This window comes from Brassica rapa, unplaced genomic scaffold, assembly GCF_000309985.2.
Source record: "Brassica rapa cultivar Chiifu-401-42 unplaced genomic scaffold, CAAS_Brap_v3.01 Scaffold0158, whole genome shotgun sequence".
Lineage (NCBI taxonomy): Eukaryota > Viridiplantae > Streptophyta > Magnoliopsida > Brassicales > Brassicaceae > Brassica > Brassica rapa.
The window spans coordinates 50,334-61,847 of record NW_022610102.1 but is presented as its reverse complement, the minus strand read 5'-3'; the positions used below and the strand labels follow the sequence as shown (position 1 = coordinate 61,847).

The 11,514-nt window shown below is 44.3% G+C and overlaps 1 protein-coding gene across 1 annotated transcript; it reads right to left on the bottom strand.

Annotated features, from left to right (window-relative positions):
• Nucleotides 1-2,458: 2,458 nt before the first annotated feature.
• On the bottom strand, nucleotides 2,459-10,354 carry LOC117129800. The gene is made up of 2 exons (XM_033283043.1): nucleotides 8,810-10,354; nucleotides 2,459-2,705 (listed from the first exon to the last, which is right to left on the bottom strand). Exons 1-2 carry the CDS (start codon nucleotides 9,747-9,749, stop codon nucleotides 2,620-2,622), a joined length of 1,026 nt encoding a protein of 341 aa, XP_033138934.1. The 5' UTR covers nucleotides 9,750-10,354; the 3' UTR covers nucleotides 2,459-2,619.
• Nucleotides 10,355-11,514: the final 1,160 nt, after the last annotated feature.

Here is an 11,514-nt window from a genome sequence, read left to right as displayed (position 1 = left end):
TCATGCTTATCCTGTTTATTCAAAGCAACTAGAGAAACCACAACAAATCTGCCAAATAAATAATCAAAGGGTTTCTCTATCCTTAAGACATCAAAATCAGGATCCAAGCCCTTAGGATAATCATCAAGGACGTGGGCAAGCATTAAGCAAGTAAGCTGGTTGCCAAAAATTGATTTATCAATCTCAAAATCAGGCCAAGGTGAGAAACTGTTATGGAAAGAAAGAGACAATGCCAAATTTGAAAAATTATCATCATGAACGAAATCAAAAGAATTCTTTGGCCTAAGCAATTTTGGTTCATGCCTTTTCCTAAACCAAATCTCTTTCAAAGCACAGCTCAATGAACACAATTCATGAAAAGGTTTGAGCAAAACGTTTTTCAACCACGTAAGAATATGTTTTCTCTTTGAAATTCTCGGTTTCAAAACATTTTCATGAAGAGTAGAGGCAATCAACTCATGATCCTTACAGTGCTTTTGGGTTAGACAGGAGAATGACTGAGGAAACACCTTTGGTTCATGGAGGATCGGTTTTGGCTCAGGCCGATTCTTTCTGGGGCATGAATCTCCTTTAGAAATCTGGTACTCGCGGATAGATGGACTGAAGAATCTCCGGTTTGGAAAATTCATAACTTCTTCATCCGTGAAGATTGTGATGCGATTCCAAGCCTCAGTGAATACCGTTTGAGTTGGCTTTCCGGGAAAATTGGATTCATGACAAAAGGCCTTCGGAATGTTGAGATATCCTCCTTGGACTGAACCTCTGTCGCTGGTATCAAGGTAGCCGGTTTCAACAAAGCTTCTCCAAAACTCAGACTGTTGGGCACGGTTAATGCTTTCAATTCTTAGAGGCTGAACCTGTCTTTCCTGTATACTCAAAATCAACACTAAAAGACCAAATTGCACCTTTTTCAGCCTTTCAAGGTGCTCATCAAAGTAGATATTACATACAAGAATTTTATCAAGGTATGCAACAAAAATATTCATTTTCAAGATGGGCATATCCTTCCCAACATCTGAACACACAAGCTTAAGTTCAGTTTGAGAATCATTTATCAAAAGTTCAAGGCATTTTTCAAAGAATGTGTTGTAAACCAAAATATCATCAGAACTCAAGACAACACCATTATCACGAAATGATCTCAGAAAATTCCAAGTCTTATCAGTTTCAAAACTCAAGAGATCAGGCTGCAAAACATAACCACAAAATTCAAGATCACGAAAATCATTTTCAGTTTCAAGTGATTTCTGTTCCAGCAACTTCTGAATCAAAATTTCGTCCAAGGCATAAGAGGATGCAAACAATTCATCAGTGATCAGTACATGTCTAGAAGAACTCAGATCAAAGCCATTTCCTTTGCAAACAAACGAATCAAGAGATTTTTCAGCACAAAAATCAGTTTGTAGCAAATCAAGATCAAATGGCCTTCCAAGAAGATGAAAACCTTTGTTATGTTCCAAGAACTGATCAAAGCTCAAAATAATTCCAGAAGTGATCCCATTGACATTTTGAAAACATGATTGATCAAGACATGATGAGGCCATCCAAGTAGAGGTTCCCATAGTTAGGCGCGGTCCGACTACCCGGAGTGGAACCAGGGCCTTGCGAGAAGGTTTCAGCAAAGCTGTCCAACAAATCCTTGAACAAGATGGACAGACTGACCAGGACCAGCTGCTGATTGAGAAGATGGTCCAGTTGAAGATTCAAGATCAAGCCGGCCCAAAGGAGGTTCAGGACGCGGCCGACCCGATCCAGTTCAGACTCAACCAAGCCGGACTTCTCATTTCCACATCCGAGCTTGGTCCAGACTCAGTTTCCATTTCATCCACTCCAACTCTTCCCGGTTCTGAGATCTAGCCAACCACCAAGGGGAGTAGCATGTGTTGTACTCTTTTTCCTCACCAGGTTTTGTCCCATTGGGTTTTCTTGGTAAGGTTTTAATGAGGCAACATGCAAGCATGCTATTAGCCTTGGTCTAGGCCTTCTCAAACCGACAACCAGATGTCTGGTTTATTTTAATTTATTTGGTTAAGACTTTGGGCTATTGTTTCAGCCTCATTTTCGGCCAGCTTGTTTAAGGCCTTTTTATCTTTGAGTCCCATAAGGGGTAAACCCTATATAACTCCATGAAGTTGGCGATTTTTGGCCAAGTCTTTTATGAAATAATTTTGCCTTTGCAAACCTAAAACCCTAAGTCTTTTTCTGTGAGAAACAAGAGAGAGCAGCCGAATCTTATCAAGCTTCAAACCACCAAGCTTGTGGCGATTCTTCACCTCCATTCCATCCATCGATTTGCCTTGAGAGTGATACACATCCAGCAAGCCAAATCCCATAGCTATCCCCCGCCATCCACTGTTCTTGTTGAGAGAGATACACATCCAGCGACAAGGATCCATCCCCCATACCTCTATCCTTCTCTTATTTTGTTTTATCTTGCGTCATATAGTTCTAGATTTTTCCATTCATTATAAAAACCCATAAAAAGTCATATTTGCTTCTGTTCTTCATTGATCATATAGTTCTCTTTCTGTTCATCATTTTAATTCATAAAAACTCATAAAAATAGCACCCTTTTGTTTCAGGCACCAGATCGGCCATCTCCCACTCCATCGCGTCCGTCTAGCCGTCCCATAGCCGTCCGTCCGTTCTGTCCAGTCCGAGTTCTTGAACCTCAGACCGTCCGTCCGTGCAATCTGATTCCCGGCCTGTATCATTTTGGTATCAGAGCTCAAAGCTCCTACACCTTCGGTTGTATCCTATCCTTCTTACTTTTGTTATTTGCTTGGTTCATCCTCTTGTCTTTCAAAAAAAAAAATTATTGCACTTGTTCTTGCTGTTCTTGGCGAGTTCAAACTTGTTTTTTTTTTCTTGCATATCTCTTGATCCATTTTTGTGCATCTTTCATTCAAGTAACTTGTTTTTGGCATCCATCGATTTTTACTTTCCTTTTTGATCGGATTTCCATTTAATTGCATTCAATTTTCTTGGCTTGCACTTCAAGTTTTTCCATATTTAAAAAAAAAAGAAAAAAAAAGATTACACTTTCCCATTTTTAAATTTTCGATTTTTAACAAAAAAAAAAAGGAAGATTTACATTCATTGCATACCTTAGTTAAATATCCTTTTTCTTCTTCTTTGATTCTTTGCAAATCACCTTTTCTTTCCTCTCTTGTCGCAGGAAACCATGGGAGACCTAAATGGAGCACCAACACAAGCCGAGATTAATGCCCAGCTGATGGCTAACCATGCTGAACTCCAAGCCGCACTGGCTACTGTGACTGAGCAGCTGGCTCAGATAGCAGGAAGGGATCGAGCTAATGTTCCACGGCCAAGGAGGAGAAACCAACCCATTCCGGAGGAACAACAGTCCCAATCCAGTGAGGACAACTCGGACACTGACCGTACCGAACCGGAAGAGCCGCGGCGCGAACGGGCCGGACGTGGGAACCGACGGGAATATCGGGTCCAAGGCGATGGGAGCCCGGTCCGAAGGAGATTCCGAGACGATAAAGTAGCTTGGCAAGGAGGCAAGGATCTCAAACTTACTCCTCCAACCTTTGCTGGAAAGGTTGACCCGGACGCCTACATTGAATGGGAGAGGCGCATGGAGTACATCTTTGAGTACTACCGCTATACCGAGGCCAAGAAGATCGCCTTAGCCGCAGCCCAACTGACGGACAATGCCTTAACCTGGTGGGACAGGGAAGTAGCCGAGGTTGGCAGAGTCTATAGGATTGAGACTTGGGATGAGATGCGAGCTAAGCTCCGTGCAAGGTATATTCCCTCCTACTATCAGCGGGACTTACTAAAACGTTTTCGCAAGTTGTCTCAGGGTACTAGGTCCGTAGAGGAGTACTTTGAGGAGTTTGAGGCTCTCAAGAACAAGCTCAGGACGCGCGAGACCGAAGAGGTTATGATGGCTCAGTTCTTGGAAGGCCTTCAAGACCGCATCGCTCGCAAGGTGGAGAGGCAGACCTACGTCAACTTCAATGATCTCCTCCACTATGCCATCCAGGCCGAGCAGCACATTAAAAGGAAGAACGCCTCTAGTGCCAGGAGCAAGACGCCATGGGCTTCATCCGGATCCAAAGGGGCTGAGAAGAACAAATCCATTGAAGTGGAAAACCGGTTCAAGAAGAGCCAATCCGACCAGTCCAAACCAGGTTCATCCGAACCAGGTAAGGGACAAACCCAAGCTCAAAGAACTCGTGATATTACTTGTTTCAAATGTCAGGGGAAGGGGCACTACGCCAGGGACTGTCCGAACAAGCGTGTCATGATCCTTAAGGCAGACGGCGAGTATGAGTCCCAAGACGAGGCCGATGTAGAGATGGCTGACTCAGGTGACGAGATAGTGGACTATGCTGAAACTGGTGAGCTGCTGGTGGTCAGACGAGCTCTCAGTGCTCTCTTTGATCCAGAAACCGTACAACGAGAGAACATCTTCCATACTAGATGTAGCGTGGAGGGCAAGGTATGTAGTCTAATTATTGATGGTGGCTCTTGCACTAACGTGGCCAGCAGGTACCTTGTTGAAAAGTTAGGACTAGCAAAGTTGCCACACCCCAGGCCATACAAGCTCAAGTGGCTCAATGATGAGACGGAGCTTAAAATCTCGGAGCAAGTTGTTGTTTCCTTTTGTATTGGTAAGTACCAGGACCAGGTGAAGTGTGATGTGGTCCCTATGCAAGCCGGCCATCTACTGTTAGGGAGGCCTTGGCAGTTTGACAAGGAGACCATTCACCATGGGAGGACTAACATCTACAGCTTTACCCACAACAACAAGAAGCACAGCCTGGCTCCTCTCAGTCCACAAGAGGTGTACGAGATGCAGAGGGCCATGGATCAGTCTGGACTGTTTAGTAAAACTAACCTTTACATCTCTTCTAGTAAATTGATTAAATCATTGCAGCAAGACACACAGGTGCTACTAATGGTTTTCAAGGAAGGTTGTTTTGCAGGCTTTGAGGCACCAGATTGTCCAGCTGAGATGCAAGTACTAATGGACCAGTACAAGGACGTGTTCCCTGAAGAGATACCAGCCGGCTTACCACCCCTCCGAGGCATCGAACATCAGATAGACTTTGTGCCAGGCGCCTCACTTCCAAACCGAGCCGCATATCGAGTCAATCCGGAGGAGGCTAAGGAGCTGGAGAGACAGGTCCAAGACCTCATGGACAAGGGGTACATTCGAGAGAGTCTCAGCCCATGTGCAGTTCCCGTCCTATTGGTGCCTAAGAAGGATGGAACATGGCGTATGTGTGTTGATTGCCGAGCCATCAACAACATCACCATAAAATATCGGTACCCCATTCCTAGACTTGATGATATGTTAGATGAACTGAGTGGTTCCACAGTGTTTTCCAAGATTGATCTTAGGAGTGGCTATCACCAAGTTCGGATGAAGGAGGGAGACGAGTGGAAGACTGCTTTCAAGACCAAGCAAGGCTTGTATGAGTGGCTGGTGATGCCCTTTGGTCTTACCAACGCCCCTAGCACCTTCATGAGGCTTATGAACGAGGTTCTAAGGCCTTACATTGGTAAATTTGTGGTTGTCTATTTTGATGACATATTGATCTATAGTCAGTGCTTATCCGATCACATTAGTCATGTAGAACAGGTTTTGAAGGCGCTCAGGCAGGAAGGACTCTTTGCCAATCTCAAGAAGTGTGTATTTTGCACTGACCAGTTAATATTTTTAGGCTTTGTTGTGAGCTCACAGGGTTTGAAGGTCGATGAGGAGAAGATCAAGGCCATCCAAGACTGGCCCACACCGACCACTATTGGGCAAGTCCGAAGTTTCCATGGCCTAGCCAGCTTCTATAGGCGGTTTGTCAAGGACTTCAGCACCATTGCTGCTCCCATGACCTCAGTGATCAAGAAGAATGTATCCTTTGTTTGGGGCCCTGCCCAAGAGGAGTCTTTCAATAAGCTTAAATATAGTTTAACTCATGCACCCGTTCTTACACTCCCTGATTTTAATAAAACTTTTGAGATTGAGTGTGATGCATCAGGTACAGGCATTGGAGCTGTCCTCACTCAAGGGGGCCGACCAGTGGCATTCTTTAGTGAGAAACTGAGTGGAGCTGCCCTCAACTACCCAACCTATGACAAAGAGCTATACGCTCTAGTAAGGTCCCTTGAAACTTGGCAGCATTACCTTTTGTCTAAGGAATTTGTTATTCATACAGATCATGAGACACTTAAGCACTTGAGGGGACAGACCACACTCAAGAAGAGGCACGCCAGATGGCTCGAGTTCGTGGAGACCTTTCCCTATGTGATCAAGTACAAGAAGGGCAAGGACAATGTGGTGGCCGATGCACTGTCCCGGAGACACACTCTCATTGTGACCATGGAGGCCAAGATCATGGGTTTCGAACATATTAAAGAATCTTATGCCACTGATCTTGATTTTAATGAAGTTTTCAGGAACACTGAGAAGGGGGCTTTCGGGCCATACTACCAGCATGAGGGGTTCCTGTTCAAGGGAAAGAGGTTGTGCATTCCCAAAGGAGCCATGAGGGAACTGCTGGTTCGGGAGGCCCATGGTGGCGGCCTCATGGGACACTTTGGTCGGGACAAGACCTTGAGTGTCCTAACTGAACATTTCTTTTGGCCAAACATGAAGAGGGATGTGGAGAGCATATGCGCCAAGTGCACTACTTGCCTTAAAACCAAGTCCAGGTCACATCCTTACGGTTTACAAATGCCATTGCCGATTCCTAACCACCCTTGGGTAGACATTTCTATGGACTTTGTGCTGGGTTTACCCAAGATAAACCACAAGGATTCCATTTTTGTAGTGGTAGACAGGTTCTCCAAGATGGCCCATTTCATAGCCTGTAACACCACTAATGATGCCACTCAGACCGCCGACCTATTCTTCAAAGAAGTGGTCCGACTACATGGTGTTCCTCGAACCATTGTGTCTGACCGTGATGCCAAGTTCCTCAGCCATTTCTGGAGGACACTATGGGGCAAGTTCGGAACCAAGCTACTATTCTCGACCACTTGCCATCCCCAAACCGACGGCCAGACTGAGGTAGTAAACCGTACACTCTCTCAACTGTTGAGAGCTACGGTCGGTAAGAATTTAAGAAATTGGTTGTCTTGTTTGCCTTTTGTTGAGTTTGCTTATAACCATGCTAGGCACTCTACTACTAACCTGTCACCTTTTGAGATTGTTTATGGGTTTCAGCCAGAGACTCCTTTAGACTTCACCGAACTGCCCAGCTCCATGTACCGCAGTCGTGATGGAGCCGCCAAGGCAGAGTTTGTTAAGAACATGCACCTGAAGGTCAAGGAGAGGATAGAAGCCAAGGCGGCTAAGGTCAAGGCCAAGTATGACCAGAAGAGGAAGGAGGTACTGTTCGAACCCGGGGACTTGGTGTGGTTACACATGCGGCCCGAGAGGTTTCCAGAAGCCCGGAAGTCCAAGCTCTCTCCTCGTGGGACAGGACCATTCCGCATCCTAAAGAAGATCAACGACAATGCCTATATCCTTGACCTCCCAGCTGAATTTAAAATCTCACATACTTTCAATGTCTCGGATTTGTCTCCTTTCCATGCAGATAGTAGTGATGACTTTGCAGATGATGGTGTTCTGAGGCCAGAACCTCTTCAAGAGGGAGGGAATGATGAGGCCATCCAAGTAGAGGTTCCCATAGTTAGGCGCGGTCCGACTACCCGGAGTGGAACCAGGGCCTTGCGAGAAGGTTTCACCAAAGCTGTCCAACAAATCCTTGAACAAGATGGACAGACTGACCAGGACCAGCTGCTGATTGAGAAGATGGTCCAGTTGAAGATTCAAGATCAAGCCGGCCCAAAGGAGGTTCAGGACGCGGCCGACCCGATCCAGTTCAGACTCAACCAAGCCGGACTTCTCATTTCCACATCCGAGCTTGGTCCAGACTCAGTTTCCATTTCATCCACTCCAACTCTTCCCGGTTCTGAGATCTAGCCAACCACCAAGGGGAGTAGCATGTGTTGTACTCTTTCCTCACCAGGTTTTGTCCCATTGGGTTTTCTTGGTAAGGTTTTAATGAGGCAACATGCAAGCATGCTATTAGCCTTGGTCTAGGCCTTCTCAAACCGACAACCAGATGTCTGGTTTATTTTAATTTATTTGGTTAAGACTTTGGGCTATTGTTTCAGCCTCATTTTCGGCCAGCTTGTTTAAGGCCTTTTTATCTTTGAGTCCCATAAGGGGTAAACCCTATATAACTCCATGAAGTTGGCGATTTTTGGCCAAGTCTTTTATGAAATAATTTTGCCTTTGCAAACCTAAAACCCTAAGTCTTTTTCTGTGAGAAACAAGAGAGAGCAGCCGAATCTTATCAAGCTTCAAACCACCAAGCTTGTGGCGATTCTTCACCTCCATTCCATCCATCGATTTGCCTTGAGAGTGATACACATCCAGCAAGCCAAATCCCATAGCTATCCCCCGCCATCCACTGTTCTTGTTGAGAGAGATACACATCCAGCGACAAGGATCCATCCCCCATACCTCTATCCTTCTCTTATTTTGTTTTATCTTGCGTCATATAGTTCTAGATTTTTCCATTCATTATAAAAACCCATAAAAAGTCATATTTGCTTCTGTTCTTCATTGATCATATAGTTCTCTTTCTGTTCATCATTTTAATTCATAAAAACTCATAAAAATAGCACCCTTTTGTTTCAGGCACCAGATCGGCCATCTCCCACTCCATCGCGTCCGTCTAGCCGTCCCATAGCCGTCCGTCCGTTCTGTCCAGTCCGAGTTCTTGAACCTCAGACCGTCCGTCCGTGCAATCTGATTCCCGGCCTGTATCAAGACATTTATCAGGTTCAAAGATTTTTAAAGAATTAATCATGTTATCAAAAACAGATTTTGAAACAAAAAAATCTTTCATCTTGTCAAGACCAAAACGAATTACATCATCAGTACTGACTTTCACAAACATGTCAGGCAGAGAATTAAGAGAAGAAGGTTCCTCACAGTGCTCTTGAAGATCAGGAGGTAAAGGGGCAGGAGTTGTGCCGGGATCAAAGCATAGATAATTCTCCATAGCAATGGATGTGATGCTTGTTGCTTCTTCATCAAAGACTGGACCAGGTTCGTCCTCCTCATCAAAGATAGGACCTAGATCATCATCCAAACATATCCTAGTGTCAAGACATGGGCACTGATGTGGAAAATCCAGTGGCTCTTCCTCAAAAACCTGTGGAGACAAAACAAGACTACTCGGAAGCTCCGGTTGCAAAACAGTTAGTTTTACAATAGCTTGTTCATTATCAAGATTAAACTCATTTTCAAGAGAAGGAAGATCACAATCTTTTTCACAAAACATCAAGCTTTCAATTAGCTCTTCATCAGATTCATCAAAAATGGGTAGAGAATCTGAAAAATCTTTAAGTTCTTCAAAATGGTTTTCAGATTCACCTTGGGCTTTCTTACTGATGAACAAGGATGGCTCAGCTACTGGGGCACGTGTGGATGTGCTCTTCTTTTGGCTCTTGTTGAAGTCCTTAAGGGCTATGTCCACTCCCTTCACAAGGTTATCACAAATTTGTTGGACATCAATTTGAAAGGGTTGCCTTTTTGGATCAGCCACATATCTGGTTGGTTTTCTCTTTATAGCTGGATGTTCCTGCACACTAACAAACTCATCAAAATAATTCAAAGGATATTTAAAAGGAGTTTGAGAGTTAGAATTTCGTTGAGGCTTCTCCTTGTTACTTTTCCTTTGCAAACCAAACATCATAAACCTGAAAAATCTCAACACAAAAGTTAGTAGATAAAAACCTCACACTCCCAAGTGTTTGATCCTCACCCACACAAGTGTTTCTCTCAGATTTAGGTGATCACACACAAGTTTTTACTCAATGTTCTAAGAGAACAAATCAAAGAATCCCAATGGGCAAATCCAAGCAAACAAGGGAATTTTTTCAAGATAGAAAGATAAGAGATTTTTGATTTTTGAAATCCGTTTTAACCACCTCCAAGGCCGGATTTCTCCTCGGCCAGCAGGCTTACTCTTCCACCACCAAACCACAATTGAAAACTTTTGATATCTTTTTTTTTTTTGATTAGATCTTTCTTTCTTTTTTTTTCTTTTTATATATGGATGGTAAAGAGGAGCCCGGATTCAAAGATAGATAGAAGAAGAATTTTCTTTTTTTTATGAAGAAAATGATAGATGAGAAAGATGGAATGAAAAGAGATACCGGAAGAGTGGCTCTGATATCACTTGATAGAACAAAAATAAGGATCACTCTTTCGGTAAGGTTGATATGAACTCAGATCCTAGAGGATTGAGAACTGATGGATCGAGGGGTGACACTAAGGGTTGCGGAATAGCCCAAAGATACTACCAGACTTCGATCGTTGCCGGATGTGACGCACCAGTCCAACAAAAGAAGGATTGAAACTTGGAGATAACCTCACCAAGAAACTAAGAAGTGTTCTATACAAAGAACAATGAGAGTAAAAACTCAAAAGAATGAAAGCAAAACGAAATTATCTTATTCAGATCTGACGGTTACATTATATAGAAGTTCTAGTCAAAAGACTTAAAGAAAAATGTGGGAAATCAAAACATAGAAAATGATAAAATTGACCAGATCTGGTAAAGGCACGAAATCACAATTTGACTGGCAAAAAACCCTTCAAATTCCGTCCAGGTTCATTGTATCCTGAAGCATGTCCTGCGGACTGGGCCAGTACACAACCAGGACAGTCCAAAGTAGCCAGTTTTGAAGTGTCACGGCCTATCTTGAGTTCCACTCGTCCGAATCCAAATCTGTCTTGACCGTTGCTCTTAAAATGCCAATCAGTACGGGAAATACGAGCTCCAGTTCGGTGAATTCGATCGTCTGGACATGGGTATTGATGAAGCCTCAAACTGGTCGTACGGGCAGTACGTGCGGTACAATACAAAATTGAGTTGCGATGGACTGGAGAAGAATTGGTACGTCCGTTTCGGATTCTGGCTCGATCGTTGGTCTTAGAATAACAAACAGTGCGGTAAATCCAAGCTTCAGTTCGGTGAATTCCATCATCAGGTCGTGGATAATGTAGGAGGTCCAATACGGACATCCGGGCGGTACATGCGGTACTGTCCAGAAATGTATAGCAATGACCTAACTCAGGATTTGTGCGTCCGAGTGCGATTCCGTCTCGACCGTTCTTCATCAAATGGAAAACAGGACGGTGATGACAATGTCCAGTACAGTGAAATCGATCATCTGGCCATGGTTCCAGCCAAAGCTCCCATCCGGATGCATGTGGGACAGTCCAGTACAGTGTCCAGTCAGTCTGGTCAGTATGGTGAAAAACATGAACCTCAGTTGAAATCTTCAGAACGTTCTGATCTCCATGCTGGTTCGGCTCCATGTACTGATCCGTGGACCGCATTCTATCACACAGGACGTCAGTGGGTGTCCGCCAGCACACACAGGACGTCTGTGGCTGTCCATGGCTGTCAGTCCGCACACACAGGACGTCTGTGGCTGTCAGTGTGTGTCTGT

Coding starts and splice junctions, on each gene's coding strand:
- LOC117129800 (XM_033283043.1), bottom strand. CDS start 9,749: ATGATGTTTGGTTTGCAAAGGAAAAGTAACAAGGAGAAGCCTCAACGA. Junction 2,706..8,809: donor TGATAAATGTCTTGATACAG/GCCGGGAATCAG, acceptor AAAATGATACAG/GCCGGGAATCAGATTGCACG.